At 35.0% G+C, this 18,035-nt stretch overlaps 1 protein-coding gene across 1 annotated transcript in view; it reads right to left on the reverse strand.

The window, feature by feature from the left end:
• The window catches only part of G2E3 (G2/M-phase specific E3 ubiquitin protein ligase), a 61,376-nt gene that overhangs the window by 22,866 nt on the left and 20,475 nt on the right, over positions 1–18,035 (reverse strand). Inside the window, exons 2-7 of the mRNA XM_010374667.2 lie at positions 17,402–17,442; positions 11,707–11,804; positions 9,075–9,176; positions 6,163–6,287; positions 4,971–5,136; positions 339–445 (exon numbers count right to left, since the gene is read on the reverse strand). Of these exons, the coding sequence (XP_010372969.1) occupies positions 339–445; positions 4,971–5,136; positions 6,163–6,287; positions 9,075–9,176; positions 11,707–11,804; positions 17,402–17,438 (635 nt within the window). The 5' untranslated portion in view covers positions 17,439–17,442. The remainder of the gene's footprint in view (positions 1–338; positions 446–4,970; positions 5,137–6,162; positions 6,288–9,074; positions 9,177–11,706; positions 11,805–17,401; positions 17,443–18,035) is intronic.

Here is an 18,035-nt window from a genome sequence, read left to right on the forward strand (position 1 = left end):
GTATTAACAAAATTCTTACATATTTTAAATCACATCTTGATTCTCTCAATTTATACATACCATTTTGAAGTCTCTTATAATTGTGTACAAAGTCAATCAATCAAAATTAGACATAGCCGAGCTACTTATAAAGAGAGTATAAATCAATGAATGAGACATTTATGACACAGTCCTTGCTTTCCATGAACTGGCCATCTGGGGAAGGAGGTTTTGCATTTCACCATTTGAAATGGCTACCTGTCCATGCTCACTGAATCAGACATAGGTGATCATTTCCATTGCTATTAAATCCTACATTTAAAATATCTCTTTTTATCATAAGGCTAAATGTTACTCACTTTTCAGGAATATGAATTCCCATTCTCAACATCTCTTTCTGAAAGATGTCACTATTACTGCATATTGTACACCTAAAGAAAAACACTCCCGCATTTATTGCTTGAACCTACAGTGGAAAATAGAAAGTCTACTGTTAATGATTTAAGTCTGTTATCAGGTGATGTATTATGTAACAGAACATGTGCTATTTTTAACAATATATTATGAAAACATTTTCTATGCCAGTGGGTTCTCAAACTTTGTCCTTATAAACTAAGTTATCCCACTGCTAAAATCTAGAATTATTTTTTCCCCCAATGGTTTAAAAAAAGCGAATTAATACTTAGCTTTACATCACCCATATATTTTTTCAATCTTATTGTGTAATGTTACTAAATATTGTGTTGTCCTCTAAAATGTGAGAAAAAAATGAAACTCCTGAGTTACTTCATCTAGAAATGGCGTTTAAATGTTACATAAAAATCATCACTGGTTCTGTTTTTAACTCAAACGCTAAGAGAGCTTTCTTCCCAAAACGAGAGAAGTATAAAACCTATCCTCATTGCTATAGCAAATATAGATACCGAAGCACCAGACAGAGGGTACTCAGAAGGAAATAGGAAACTGTAAGCCTACTGGAAAGAGTAGCCAGTCCCCAGTAAAAACTAGTAGCATGCATTTAATTAACATATAGTTAACTCCTGCTTTAAAGATGCCAAACACCATGCCTCCAGAAGGAACCAACCCTTTTGCCACTTTGATTTAGAATTCTGGCCTCCGGAATGGTGAGAGAATAAACTTGTTTTAAGCAGCCAATTTGCTATGGCAGCCCTAGGAAATGAATACACTACCAGTGCCACTAACTGAAATATAACAGTGGTATATAAATGGAAAAATGATTAAATGAATCAATCATTAGCAAAATACAGAACAGTACCTAAAACGTCTTGGAACCCTTAAGATTGCAATTAAAACGCTCACTGATTCAGGGATTACAGAGTTACTGCTGACCCCTTTGAGCACCACCTAGGTCACTGGAGAATACTTGGCCAACCTGAAACTCTCCCAATGAACTGACAACAAGGAATTCTAGTTTGAGTTCACAAATGGGACTCTTCTTTTCAAGGGTTCACAATATACATAGAGAGGATTCAGGTGTTTTAAGAAAATAAGGACAGGTTGAATATCCCTAATTCAAAAATCCAAAATGCTTCAAAATTGGAAACTTTTTGATATTATGTACCAAAAATAAAACATGACAGATTCAACTTCAAGGAATTCTAGTGAGTAGGTATACAGGTATAAAACTACAATATTGTGTAAAAGTATGTGTGTATTTTAAGTATACACATGAAGGAAACAGGAAGGAGTACCTAAGACTATACTGATAAATACGTCAGAAGGTTAGTAAAGCACAAGCTAAGTTTAGAAGAAATAGAGGTTTGCCAGGAAAATAGGACAAAAGACATTCCAAGGATGGGGAATAATTCATATGAAGTTTCCCCAGCAAGAGAGAGAATGTGCAATTAGGAAAGTACAATTAATAATATATTTAAGGATTACATTCTTGCCAAACTGAACTACGTAGAGGCTAGGTAGGTAAGTTAAAGCCAGCAGTGTGAAGAATAAATTAAATAGGCAATAAGGCCCCAGAGAAAGACCAACTAGTGGTCTACCAAAAACAGTGTCTGAAATTAAAGCAGTGAGGGTAGAATTACAATAAAAAGGATACACAGAATATATTAAGTAGACTTGATTACACTTGGAAAATGATTTATGGATGGTGAAGAGAGAAGCTAATGAAGAGGATTCCAGGTTCAGACAATTAGCAAGTGACACCCCCCCCCCCCCAATATATGGAAGGGAAACAACAGGTTATTGAAATCTCTGAATCTAAAGGATATTTGAGCAATTGCAGACAGATGACAAGATCTTTAACTAAATATGGTGTACAATAAAAGGAAGTATCTGGTAGAGAGGGGAAAAAACAGGATAAGACACATAGAAGATACCAACAAGACTAGAGCAACAATAGAAAAATCCAAGATGAACAAAAATAGTGATAATTCTCTAGACACAGAGTGGAAAGTTTTTACCAATTTCTTTGATATCAATCTCTAGTCTCTTCTCCCAAAATCCCAATGTATAGCATTTGCAGTGGTTAGAAATAATAACATTTGTTTAACCACATACAGCTATCTAGATTGGATAAGACTCCATATGCTATTTCAGTTAAGAACAATACCAGAGTACAAAAGTTATTGGAACTCCTTTAGAGAGAGTGACTCAAGAATTAGCCCCATCCTTAGTATGCTCTAATCAAGTATAGTAATAATTACTTAGTGATATTTATTGTAGACCGGTGTCCATGTGGCTGTGATCTTCAGTTATATTTGCATAAAGTAGACCTAGTCTTTTTTGTTAGTAATATTATTTCTACTTTTTTAACGACAAAATTAAAACTCGGTATTTTCAGAATGTTCACAAAAGGCCTTAACGATACTAGGTCAAGTTTGAGAACCTTTCTTTGCTTAATTATTAACATATAAATGAGAAAAATCTTACGAAAAATAACATACTGCTACAAAATTAACAAGACGACACATTTGGCAGCAATTATATTCATCCAAATACAAACCCTTAATTAAAACAAATTACTTTTTAAAGATTCTCATATAATATGAATAGGTAAGGATAACACTTCACAATGTTGTCTATTAACTGCACTCTCTAGGATCCTTTTATAAACACCTCTTTGCAAGTATTAAATGAATTTCTAATATTTCCCCAACAAAACAGGCTTCATCCAGCATTTTTTTTTTTTTTTAAGATAGAATCTCGCTCTGTCGCCCGGACTGGAGTGCAGTGGTGCTATCTCGGCACACTGCAACCTCTAACTCCTGGGTTCAAGCGATTCGCCTGCCTCAGCCTCCCGAGTAAATGGGATCACTGGTGTGCACCACCACGCCCAGCTAATTTTTTTTGTATTTTTAGTAGAGACAGGGTTTCACCATGTTGGCCATGCTGGTCTCGAACTCCTGACCTCAGGTGATCCGCCTTCCTCGGCCTCTCAGAATGCTGGGATTACAGGCTTGAGCCACTGTGCCAGGCCTTCATCCTGCACTTTTAACTGAATAATCCTAAGTATAAAAGTTCAAGGTCCATACCAAAAAAAAAAAAAAAAAAAAAAAAAAAGGCATCAAACTTTACTACTTTTAGTACTGTTAGTATTTTTAAGATTTTATTGAAATAAGATAATTTACATCTTTTTTTTTTTCTGAGACAGAGTCTCGCTCTGTGGCCCAGGCTGGAGTGCAATGGCACGAACTTGGCTTACTGCAAGCTCCACCTCCCAGGTTCATGCCATTCCCCTGCCTCAGCCTCCCTAGTAGCTGGAGCCTGCCACTACGCCCAGCTAATTTTTTTTTTTTTTTTTTTTTGTATTTTTAGTACAGACGGGGTTTCACCGTGTTAGCCAGGATGGTCTTGATCTCCTGACTTTGTCGTGATCCACCCACCTCGTGCTTCCAAAGTGCTGGGATTACAGGTGTGAGCCACCACACCCAGTCTACATCTTTTAACTTTTAAAAATATGTCTGTGGACAATTAGTAATAATAATCTTTCATTTTACTAAACAATAATAAAATTTAAGAAACAGTAGTAAACTTAAGCTTATCAGCTGGCACTTTCACATGTACATATTACATATTTGATGTTACTAATAACTGGAATCTTTTTAAAGTTTTCAAGTATTTTCAGAATCAAAAAATATTAAATTGTCTAATGTGTGTTTTATCATATTCTATTTACTTGAAAAGTAGTAATAAGGTTTGATACATAAGATGACTCTCAAAGAACCAATATTTTTAATTAATTGACAGTAATTAACTCCCTGTTAAGAAGTTATGGTAAGGCCGGGCGCGGTGGCTCAAGCCTGTAATCCCAGCACTTTGGGATGCCGAGACGGGTGGATCACGAGGTCAGGAGATCGAGACCATCCTGGCTAACACAGTGAAACCCCGTCTCTACTAAAAAAATACAAAAATCTAGCTGGGCGAGGTGGTGGGCGCCTGTAGTCCCAGCTACTCAGGAGGCTGAGGCAGGAGAATGGCGTAAACCTGGGAGGCAGAGCTTGCAGTGAGCTGAGATCCGGCCACTGCACTCCCGCCCGGGCGACAGAGCGAGACTCCGTCTCAAAAAAGAAAAAAAGAAAAAAAAAAAAAAAAGAAGTTGTTTACCAAAGCGAAGAAAAGCCTACTAATGTTTAAATATCTTAACTTGCTATCAAGCTTCTTATCATTTCAAATATCCTGGTTTTCCAGCTTAAATATGTAAATGAAACTTAGGAATTAAAATCTAGTTTATTCATTGTGAAATCAAACAGAATCCTTAGGTAAAAACAACAAAATTCTGTAAGTATAAATATACACTAAAAAGTTTCATCTAAAGTATTTTTTGAATCTTAATTGTATACTTAAATAGGGTGAATTTTGTATATAAAATGTGCTTCAAATTAAGTGCTTTAAAGCTGTTTTAAAACTAACAAGTGATAAGAGCTAATACACACGTCAATTCTTTCTAATTTAAAATTTAAATCAGCAAGCCATAATTTTATATCAATCAGAGAAAGCTTACAAAACATGTATCTTACCTGTAAACAGTCTCTGTGAAACCAAGCGTTCTTACAACAAGGACTTCGTAATATGTTATAACTTGGAATAGGCTCAATAAATTCCAAGCAAATGGTGCAAGGTAAGGACTCTCTATAATTATTAGATGTAATTATTTGAACAGGTCGATGGTTCCAACAAAATGACCTAAAAATGCAAATTATTAAAAAAAAAAAAATCTCATGAACTGAAAGCAAAACTTGGAAAACACTGTAATTCACATATATAAAATAAAATTCATTTGTATCTGTCTCATAATTCACCCACAACACACTGAAGACTTAAAAATTAAGTCTCACAATCTATGACCAAGGAGAGAGCTGAACCTTCGAAATCTGAACTTTTCTGTAGTGTGACTTACTTATACAGAATTTCAGAAACTAATTATTATGTTGAGAATCCTATGTAATATTGCCAGCAATGCAGTATACACATTATTGTACTCAACTACTGGGTACATACTGTTGTGCTCAAAATCGTATAAAATTAAAGAAGGCAGGAACTTATGCCTAAAAAATAGTTTAGTCATATAACACATAAAATGCAACTAATAACCTATTACCAATTCACTTTATCTCCATTTGTGTTTTCTAAACTGTAGTTTTCTTACATGGTAACAATCCATTAAATAGGTCAAAAATCCAAATACTAAAAGAAATAGAACACTTATGATACCAAATGTCAAAATTCACAAAATCTTGATGTTTAAAGTTGCACTCAGGAAGCAAATATTTTCAGGGGTATCCTAGGGCATAATATTTATTTTGTGGACTCAATCAAATTTACATGCCTTTGATTTACTCAGTGAGAAATGCATACAGCCCTGTGAAGAGTAAGTCGACAATAATTCTAAAGAGGGACACAGAAATCTAGAATTATGTAAAGGTGGAGATTTTCACTGAATTATGGATAAATTAACAATTTCATGTGATATCCAAAAGCTGAAATTTGAAGAAGAATACTAATCATTAGGTCCATCCTAGACATGGTAATTCTCAAGACTTGGCACACAGAAATGACCCCATAAGGGTGGGTAGGAGGGTAATACATAATGTTATATCTAAACTCTGATGCTCTAAACAGAAAATTTATACTAGTATTGTATCATTGGGATATGTATTTTCCACTATTCTTTAACATTGAACTTTCAAATTTAGTAGTTAAATAACTCACGCAAAATTGCCAGTAAACTGGAAAATGCATTCTCTCTGAAGTCCACATGGGAAATGATAACTTCGTTTACATCGAGGTGCAACACATCCAATTGAAGCACCATTTTTCTTGCAAACACAGCATTTCTAGAAGAATATGTGAAAACAGGGGTCACAACATAAAAAATATAATATGATCAAGACATAAATAAATACTCCTTGTGGGGAATCTGAAAATTATTTCTTCATGTAACAGCTGTGATAATGGTATGTTAAATAAATTTCCTGAAATTTAAAGACAACAAAGATTCATTCCTATAACAATTTCGATAAAGAAAACATCTCTTGCCTAACATGTGGATAAGACAGAGAAGCCCCTTTTCCTTCCTACTAAAATATTTTAAATTGAAGGGTTTACAAACATAAAAGCTATATACATAAACATCTCATTGAAATCTCAAGAGAAAGCACATAAATTAGGCAATACTCATCAAGAATAGGAAAATACTATAAACCAATTTGTAAAAAAATGCCTAAGATCACTCTATTCTGACCAAATGAAAAAGTGTTAAGACACCTATAGTGGATTTAGAGTGGTCTCCAAAAAGTTATGCTCAGGTCCTGACTCCCAGTAACTATGAATGTGAACTTATTTGGAAACAGGGTCTTTGCAGATGTAATTAAGTTAAGGATCTTGAGATGAGATCATCCTGGATTTAGGGTAGTCCTTAAATCAAATAACTGATGTCTTTACAGGAGAAAGGAGAGGGAGATTTAAGACACAGACATATACAGAGAAAGGTCTGTGAAGACAGAAATAGATTGGAGTTATGCTGCCACAAGCCAAGGTACTCCAAAGGTTGCCAGTAGCCATGTGAAGCTAGGGGAGAAGCATGGAATTAATTCTCCCTCAGTGCCTCTAGAAGGAACCAACCTTTTCGACACTTTTAGAATTCTGGCCTCCGGAATGGTGAGAGAATAAACTTGTTTTAAGCAGCCAATTTGCTATGGCAGCCCTAGGAAATGAATATACTACCAGTGCCACTAACTGAAATATAACAGTGGTATATAAATGGAAAAATGATTAAATGAATCAATCATTAGCAAAATACAGAACAGTACCTAAAACGCCTTGGAACCCTTAAGATTGCAATTAAAACGCTCACTGATTCAGGGATTACAGAGTTACTGCTGACCCCTTTGAGCACCATCTAGGTCACTGGAGAATACTTGGCCAACCTGAAACTCTCCCAATGAACTGACAACAAGGAATTCTAGTTTGAGTTCACAAATGGGACTCTTCTTTTCAAGGGTTCACAATATACATAGAGAGGATTCAGGTGTTTTAAGAAAATAAGGACAGGTTGAATATCATGACAGGTTGAATATGAGTGCCAACATGATGCTCAAAGGAAATGCTCATTGGAGCATTTTGGGTTTTAGATTTTCAGATTAGAGGTGCTCAACTGGTAAGCAAATATTCCTAAATCTGAAAAAAATTTCAAATCTAAAATTTCAATCTAAAATTCTGGTTCTAAGCATTTTGGATAAGGGATATTCAATCTGTAGTTCCAAACCATAAGGGGACCTTTAGAGACCACCTTTTACCACAAGCTCACTATCACCAGGAAGTTTAGGAATTATGATACTAATATCTCACATTTAATATTTCACATAGTCCTTAGATTCATGCTAACCTTTCTCCCAAGGTTTTTCCCTGTGCCCTAGAACCTCTCTTTTTACCATTAACTCTCCTACCTTCTTGATATCTTCAAAAATAACTGCTTCCACTTCTTTGCCTCAACTAAAATAATAAATGTTTCTATGTGCTTCCCTTGTAGACCTTCTTGAATAAAGCTGTTTATTTTTCCATCCTCCTTAATTTCCAGACTTGACACAGGGAGGGACATGGACAGGGGCAGGAAAGGGGACAAAGAGAACATTATTTTAGTTCTCTGTTCAATATTATAGGCCACTACTTGATTTTCTCACTTTGAAAAATTTGGACCTTTGAGCCTAATGACATTTACCTTTCTGTTATCTGCTAACTTCCTAGTCACTCCTCCACCTCAAGACTTTGGCATCTGTCGAAACAAAGTCTAAACAACTTCAGCATTTATGGGACAATCTTTCTTTGACTTCTTCAACTATAATGTGTCAGTGTCCTTCATTTCCCCTCCAGTGCAATGATGAATCCCCTCATCACCCAAAATGCTCCCCCATGAAAATCATTAATTCCAGTATCGCATTCTCTAAACAGAACTCCCTATACTTCAAATCTCATTCTTTCTCATTATTTTTACTCAGACCATATGGAGACATTTCCCTGCATACAGCATAGTGGCTACTACACAGAAGATGCACAAATGATAGCTGAATAAGCAAGGAGTTAAAGTTTAGAATGCCTATCCTAGAGAATAGAAAGGGGCACTGAATATAACCACACAATGTCAGAAAAGGGTCAGGAGACATGGAGATCATGAATTGCCAGTCTGCAAAGCTGTGTAATTTCTAACTCAACCCAACATTCCAATCTCAGCAACTGAGGTATAAGAATAAAAAAGTAAATGGTTGGGTTGACTCAGGATTGAAGGTTTGCAGAACGGCAGAGTGGAGTTATGATCATAATTCTGATGGTCAGAGAAGACTGACCATCAGATCATAATTCTGATGGTCAATTCTGATGGACATGTTGGAATAAGATAAGGAAGTGAAGTCGGTATTGTCGTATGTATTATCCAAGGTCAATTAAGCTTTCTTTCATGGAAAAAATATCAACTGTCCTCCTAAAACTTACCATATTTAAATGACAAAAATACGCATTGAAACATATAATCAAAGTCATAAATTTCTAGTACAGAAACCAACAGAAAATACTTCCCAAGTATTGGCAATATTTATGGCATTTAGTTAATAATAAAATAATTTACTTACCAGTTTAGAAGCTCTATTCACTTCCTTCCTGATATCTTCTATTAGAAAACCATAAACTCCTTCTTCTTCTTTACCTCTCTGCCAAATTCCACTTGACATCAACTATGAATATATTCTCAGTTAGAAAATACTCTCTAAGAAACTAGTTGGGCATTAAAAATATATATCCATACTATTAAGTCTAATAAAAAAATAGACATAAAATGGCTCAAATTTCAAGTAGTTCCCTATAGGAGTTATTTTTCATGGTGAAAGTAAGAGCTTACTTACATTGTTTGATTCAGAAGGCATTGTATATTATCAGCTTGTATATCCTAATAAGTTTCTAAAAGTATTCCAGGAAGTAACAGAAAAAGAAAAAGAAAAGAAGATAGGAAGGAAGGCAGACAGTGGTTAGGTGGGTTAGAGGAAGAAACAAAGAAAGAAAGAACACCTACAATTAAACTTAACCAAGAGGAGTGGTGAATACAGATCGTGACAATTCAGATTAATTCAGTGACATTTCAGGCTAACTCTAAATCTAGTTGAATTCTGAATCATTAAGGCATTATTTAAAAGAAAACCTATTGAACCCTAGACAACATAAAACGTTTGATTTTTAAAAAATTTTTCCTTATCCCGCAATGTGACAGTAATGAATGTTTTACTTTTTTAAAATTTGACTTAAGCTTCATTGTTTATATATGCTAAGAAAGCCTGAGTCAGAAAACGTGTAGAATGTGAATAAGAAATCCTGGCTTGCAAGCCAGGCTCTGCTGAAACTTCTGGAACCCTAGGCAAGTAATTTAATGTCTCAAACCTTAAACATGAAAATAAGAACATTGGATTAGATTGTATCTAAGTCTCTTTCCGCTCTAGCATTCTATTACCATTTGTAACATCACTATACTTTTCTGTTCATAATGAAACAGAATGTTAAAAGTTGAGTCTGGGGTCAGTACTTTTTTAAAAAGTATTACACTCATTGAATAAAACAGAACATAAGGGAAATTTTGATATGATCAACCTAAATGTATTACATAATTCAAAAACACTTTGTAGAGCAAATTTGTGATTAGAATTTTAACCAGTATATCGTAAAGAAAAACAAGTGATAACAAGTGACACACACTAAGAATTTGTTATGAAAACATAACCTGCAGACAGATAAAACAGCTCTCCTAATTCTACTGCATAAAAAGTAAAATAATATAATCTTCCTTTCCTGACTGAAAAAAAAGGTAAAATAAACATACAAAAATGAAAAGATTTTCTTTTTACTGCAAAACGTAATAGACTCTAACTTATAAACATATTTGGAATGACAACTTCATGTTCTCTTTTAAATAAGTTCCCAGGCCAGTGTACTACTCTATTTAACCTGTGAGCTACTGAAGCATAAGACTGTAGTCTTAGAGGACCAAGGAATACTTTAGGTGGTTTCTCAAAGAAGCACTGAAATAATTTTAACATGGACGGTGGTAGATTTGAAAATATGTCCACAATTTGTTGATACTTCTTCCTTCAAGATGTGGGGCTTAATTCCCCTTGAGTGTGGGCTACTAGACTTAATGATTTGTTTCCAACAGAATAAAGCAAAAGAGACATTAGTGAGTGGTTGTGATGACTAGGTCATATGGTTCCATCTTGATTTCTCTCTCACTGTCTCCCTCTCTCTCGTCACTTGCTTTGGGGGAAGCCAGATGCCATGCCATGAGTAGCCTGATTTACTAAGAGGCCCAGGAGATAAGGAGCTGAGGTTTCCTGACAATAGTCAGGAGATACTGAGGCCAAAAGCCACATGAAAGAGCCATCAGAGGTGAATGGACCCTGCAACCTAGTATAAAGTCTTCAGCTGTAATCTGACTGACATCTCAAAGATAACCTCATGAGACTCTGAGCCCGAACTATCCAGCTCAGCCAAATTCCTGACCCTTAGATACTGTGTGAGATGACAAACGTTTTATCTGCTAAAATTTCAGAGTAATTTGTTAAGCAGCAGATAACAATACAGTATCAAGAAACACTGCATGTACTAATGCAAGGTAGTAATGTGGCATGCTAAGGCAGTAACGTGCCACTAATATCTTAAGGCACGAATTCAGTGAGGTGAAAAATTGGTGGAGGGGAGACTAAACAAAGGAGAGACTAATTCTGAGTATGAAATCACTCATTTGCTTTCTTCTGAGTGATGTATAAAGTAACTGGTTTCCTTTTCCAAAAATATTTATTACCTTTAGCCAAAAGGTTTCTTTTCAGGTTCTGTATGAAATAAAATACTTTTATTCTACTCCCTGAACCCTCAAACAAGTCTTTTCTCAGATTTATCACTAGCAATAAATGAAGTAAGAAAGTGGTAAAAGAAATACTCCCTTTATAGACCTAATCCTTTTCTCCTTTTTTCACTTAGGCCTTAAACAGAAAGAAAGAAAAAAAAAAACCAAACAAACAAGTAATAATGATACGTCTTTATATGTACCAAGTAACTTCAGAATCTTAGAATTCAATATAAAAAAAGTCTATTTTTAGAGATAGACAAAATGAGATCTGGAGAAGTTAAATGACTTATCCAATTCTCAGAAATCAGTGTCAGAATCTTACTATCTTCTTTAGAATACCAAATTTCTAAAATTTAATTATAAATTATACTCACCAAACAGTAGTAATGTACAGTGAGATTCCATTTCTCCTTAGTTTTCTTTTCTCCATATTTATTAGGACAGTCATCATTTTTTCGACAAAAAACACAAGCTAACAGTGAAAAAGTAAATAGATATAAAACTATATTTAAATTTTTCAAAAAAACCTGTGGAACTGGTGCTTCTCTCAATTTCTGTGTTAAAGTCTTTCTGAGAGAGCAAATCATATAATATTGACATCAGTAACTTAAAATTTCCAACACCTACTTCTGAAACATTAATGCAACTTTATGCTCTTCACCAATCTTTAATGATGAATTCCAGTGTACGGTTAAAATGGCAATTTATGAAGTAACATCACTGAAAATGACAGACTGGGGAACTACAAAACTCTGATTAAACTGACAAAAACTGTTAGAATTAACTTTTTAGAAGCTCTACAATCTAAATAAAAACTTACAAAAATTAGGAGAATGCTTAATAAAGAAACAAACTACTAATTTTGATGAGAACATTTTAACTTACCCACCTACCATTCCCCACTGCCCACCTGGGCAGTGGTTTTGGGGTGGCCCATGTTCCTGGTACAGATTACTGGTCCAAGAGGGGGTAAAATGGACCTTGTTCTTTAAAAAAAAGTGATTGTTTTGACTTGTATGATGGCTCCCTGAGGGATGAGCTCAGATGCTTGCCTTTCTTTCACCTGCTTCAGAACATTCTCAGGGCTGGAGCCTCTGCTGTTTGTCAAAAAACATTTGAAACAAATATACCAGCTGTAGCAGCCTAAGACAAGGGAAAACAGACAGGGAAAGCAGCAGACAGACTGAAAGGCGTAGGAAAGAAGAAACTGGGAAAAGAGGGTACATGAGGGAATAAAAGTTTGGAAAACCTTCTGCATAATACTGGAGAATCTAGAAGTCCACATGCATGCCCAGAGATGTACACATGCTCAGAAATGACCTAAGAAATCCTAAGCTGTCACCTCTGGCTGATCTTTAGGCTCATGCAAGCCTACATTAAAAAAGAAAATCCCAAATCAATAACTGACCTACAATTTAAAGAACTAGAAAAAAGAAGAAACTAAATCCAAAGCTAGCAGAAGAAACAAAAAAATAAAGATTAGAGTAGATATAATCAAAATAGAGAATGGAAAAACAATAGAGGGAGTAAAGAAAAAGTTGGTTCTTTTTAAAGATCAACAAAATTGATAAACCTTTAGAGTAACCAAAAAAACAGGGGAGAAGATTAAAAACTTACAACAAAACTACAGTAAGCAAAACAGTGTGGTAGTGACATAAGGATAAACATATAGATCAATGAAAAAGAGTCCAGAAATAAATATATACATCTATGGTCAAATGATTTTCAACAAGAGTGCAAGACCATTCAATGGTGAAAGAATAATCACTTCAACAAATAGTGCTGGGACAACCAGTTACATGTAAAAGAACATAGATGAACCCCTACCTCGCACCATATATACAAATTAATTCAAAAACAGTCAAGGACCTAAAATAAAATTCTTAGCAGAAAGAATAAGGGTAAATCTGTGTGACTTTGGATTTGGCAATAGTTCACATGACACTAAAAGCACCAGTAACAAAAGAAAAAAATGATAAATTGGACTTCATGAAAATTTAAAATTTTTGTGACTGAAACGACACTACCGTCCGGGTGCAGTGGCTCATGCCTGTAATCCTAGCACTGTGCAAGGCCCAGGCGGGCAGATCACAAGATCAGGAGTTTGAGACCAGCCTGGCTAACATGGCGAAACCCTGTCTCTACTAAAAAAAAAAATACAAAATTAGCTGGGCATGGTGGTATGTGCCTGTAATCCCAGCTACTCGGGAGACTGAGGCAGGAGAACTGCTTGAACCTGGGAGGCAGAGGTTGCAGTGGTGAGCCAAGATTGTGCCACTGCACTCTAGCCTGGGCAACAGAGCAAGACTCTGTCCCCCATCAAAAAAAAAAAAAAAAAAAAGACACTATCAAGAGAGTGAAAGACACCCTACACAATGCAAGAAAATATTTGAAAAACTACATATCTAAGGATCTAGTATCCAGAATGCATTAAAAAAATAAACCTCTTATAACTCAACAACAAAATCACCAACAATCCAATTTAAAAATAGGCAAAGGCTTTGAATAGACATTTCTCCAAAGAAGATATACAAAGAGCCATTAAACACATTAAAAGATCCTTAACATCACTGGTCAGTAGTCAACAGAGAAATGTAAATAATAACCACAACGAGATACCACTTCACACTCACGAGGATAGCTATAATCAAAATGTCTGACAATAACAAGTATTGACAAAGGACCGGAAAAATCAAAACCATCACACACTGCTAGTAGAAATATAAAATGGTGTACAGCCTTGGGAAATAGTCCAGCAGTTCTTCAAAATTTAAACAAAGAGTTACCATATGACACAGTAATTCTATTCCTGGATATATATATCAAAGAACTGAAGACAGATGTTCACACAAATACTTGTAAACTAATGTTCATAGCAGCACTATTCACAATAGCTAAGTAGAAATAAGCCAAATGTCCATCAAAGGATGGATAAATGGAAAAACAAAATATGGTATGCCCATATGATGGAATATTATTCAGCAATAAAAAGGATGAAAGTAGTAATACATGCTATAGCATGAATAAACCTAGAAATATTATGCTAAATGAAAGAAGTCAAGCACAAAGGGTCACAGTATTACTCAATTTACTTATGGATTACTTTATCCAACATAAGTAAATCCAAAGGGACATACAAAAAGCAGACTAATGGTTACCAGAGCTGATGACAGGGAAAATGAGGGGTGACTACTTAATAGGTACAGGGTTTCCTTTAAGGGTGATTAAAATGTTTTAGAACTAGATACTGGTGATGGTTTCACAACATTGTAAATGTACTAAATGCCACCAAATTGAACACCTCAAAATAGTTAAAGTGTGAATTTTATGTCTATTTTATCCACCCCTCCCAACACACACACAAATACAACTTGTAGAGTCAGAGATCTGAGTTAAGACTCAACTAATGCTTTTTTAGAAAACTGTATATACTTACAATGTTTAGCATGATGTTTTGATATATGTACATATTGTGGAACAGCTAAATGGAGCTAATTATCATATGCATTACTTCACATATTTACCACTTATTTGTGGTGAGAATACTTAAAATCTACTCTTACTAATTTTCAAGTATACAATACATTGTTACCAACTATAGTCACCATGTTGTATAATAGATGTCTTGAACTTATTCTACCAGTCTATTATAAAATTTTGTATCCCTTCACCAACATCTCCCAATCCTCCCAACCACTGGTAACCACACTATACTGTTTCTATGAGTTTGACTTTTTTATATTCCACACATAAGTGAGATTATGCAGTATTGTCTTTCTGTGACTAGCTTATTTCACTAGTGCTTTATGACTCCATTTCCTCATCATAAAAATGAGGATAATAGTAGCTACCTCAAAAACTACGCCTTAGTGAGGACTAAATAAGACAGTGTATATTAAAATAATTAACAGGATATGACATATAAACAGAACTCAATGTTAGAATTAAAATAACTAATCTTTTCTGATACATGTTTATTTATACAGAAAATTTTATTAAGATGCTAATGAAACAAGTTGAAAATCACTAGCTGAAGAGAAAAGACAGGATCCCTAAGAAGTAGATCCCTACAAGACGAAGGATGTTTGCATCTCTAAATGATTGCATGCCGCAGAAACTCCCTAACTGCTCCATCTTCCTTAACCCATGCATACTGGACTGCAACCTGACCAAGTAATAAACTTCTATTGCTTTAAACCAGTAAGATGTCAGGGTTTACCAGTTATGGAAACTAGTATTATTTACCTTGAATAATACATGCAATCAAGAATAGATGCCACATGTTAAAAGTTACTATATTTGTGAACAGGCGGCTCACCAAATAGATTCTAGAACTGAAAGAAATAGGATGAGCTCATATTTAATATAGGGAAAGAGCCTAACTATTCTGCCCTCCCTCACTCCAGTTTAAAGGGATAAGTCATAACTCAAAGTCTCTCTCCTAACCCTTAAAATATTTCAGCCCCTCTTCCTTCCCTTCCATACAAGGGAGCTGTTCACATTAACGCCAGCAAATTGCCATTTGTTCATATTGGACATCCTACACCAGTAAGCTCCACCTTAACTCCATCCCCAATACCTACACTTTTACCTGCAAGTGTGCATAAAGCTCAAGGGAAAGAGGACTATGTAGAATTAGCTGAATCTACAAAAGAGGAGTCCTTGTGAACTGGCTGAAACTATAGAAGAGGGAAAATTCTTGCCATGAACCCTGGACGGAGGTGCATCTGCTGTATGCTGTGGACCTGTGGTTTTCCATTTGTTCCTTTCTCCCTCTGTCTCCCTCTACCCAGTATGGAGGGCCCTGAATGCAGAACAGACTAGGTTTCAGGCATGCATTTTTATAAGTAAATTATTTTTACATTCATTTGTACCTTCCTGCTTTTAATGTTTAAAATTTGGTAAAATTGTCCTGATTTCATTATATTTATCATTAAGATTGCCATCTAGTGTAGTAAATGATACTCGTTTCTATTACAATAATGAAGCAGTTTCTACCTTAAATACATTCATGAAAAGAAACAGTCAATCTTAGGAAAAACTATCAATAGTAGGTGTGCATTTGCATTTGGCAAATGCATAGAGGTAGTCCATGAAGTACTAAAAGTTTCAGAACTATTAGCATAGCTGACAGAAGTCTGGAGGTAGAAGCGGGGAAAGAAAGTAGAAGAGGTTTAGGAGCACACATTTCCTTTTCCAACAAAATGTGGTGTCAAAAGATACTCTAAAAGTAATGGTCAAGATATAGAGCTGTAAGAATATTATTTTAATTTTAGAGGGAATTTAAAAAGATCTAAAATACAGTGGGTGAGGGAGCGTGGCAGAAGTGGGTAATCATTTAAATTCCTCATCATATAAACAGATACTGTTTATAATAAATGAAGAAAACAACAACTAAAAGCAAAGGTCAAAACGGACCGCATCTATTTGGGAAGACTGTCGTGAGCACGTAGAGGTAAGTTTTCCTTTTCCTTTTTTTTTTTTTTGAGACAGGGTCGCTCTCTGTCACTTAGGCTGAAGTGAGGTGTTGCGATCTCTGCTCACTGCAACTTCTGCCTCCCGGGTTCAAGTGATTCTCCTGCCTCGGCCTAGCGAGTAGGTGGGATTACAGGCATGCACCTCCTGGCTAATTTTTGTATTTTTAGTGGAGATGAGGTTTTGTCATGTTGGCCAGGCTGGTCTTGAACTCCTGACCTCTAGTGATTTGCCTGCTTCAGCCTCCTAAAGTGCTGGAATTGCAGGCGTGAGCCACTGCACCTGGCCAGTTTTCCTTTTCATGTTAAACTTTTACACACTGTTTAAATTGTTCTCATCTGCATTTTTTCCTTTAAATAATTGTTTTATTGAGATACGAATCATATCTTGTATATATACATTAGAAATAAAACTTGGCAAATAAATTGTCTTCTGATAGATTTTTGTTGAAATAAATATATGCAGTATTATACTTTAGTACGTGGACAAACGAACTAAGCATGTGCCAGGGAATTCATTCCTCTTCAGTCCTAATGTTTGAGTAACATATTTAAAACTCATTGTAATAAAATTATTTTAAATACAGTTACTTACCAAGGTTCTGTGAGTCACCAGGTTTATTTTCATTCATTTTACTAGGAAAAATAACATTAATACAGTCATCTTAATTGTAAAAGTCTCAAATTAACAACTTTTATTAAATGTAGTCAATGCATAATGACAAATAAGTCATATAAAACTCTAGTACTTTAATTTTTCTTACCTTTAATACATCTAAGACCAGTAGTTCTCAACGGGGGTGTTAAGAGTTGGGGAACATTTTTAAAATTAAAGGGAATGTTTTTTAGTTGTCAAAACAATTAAGATGACCACTGGTATTTAGTGGAAAGAGGCCAGGATTATAGGACATCTTGCAATGCACCAAACAATCCTACACAACAAACAATAGTGTAGACTTTCAAATTTCCATCTGGACATTCAAGTAGGTTAAAAAAAAACTATTTGTAATTATCTTAACCTAGAACCTAAGCCCATTTTACATATTAACAAATTATATTTCCAGAACTACAACTCTTACGTCAATCAAGGAAATTTCTATTTAATTTTTATTCAAAGCTTTAGCCAGAATTGTTCATCATTTAGGAAAAAAGAAAAAACCATCATCAACAGCAATGCCATTCATATTTATGCAGCCTATAAAACAATCCTTTGGCTGGGTGCAGTGGCT

Source organism: Rhinopithecus roxellana, chromosome 5 (genome assembly GCF_007565055.1).
Source record: "Rhinopithecus roxellana isolate Shanxi Qingling chromosome 5, ASM756505v1, whole genome shotgun sequence".
Lineage (NCBI taxonomy): Eukaryota > Metazoa > Chordata > Mammalia > Primates > Cercopithecidae > Rhinopithecus > Rhinopithecus roxellana.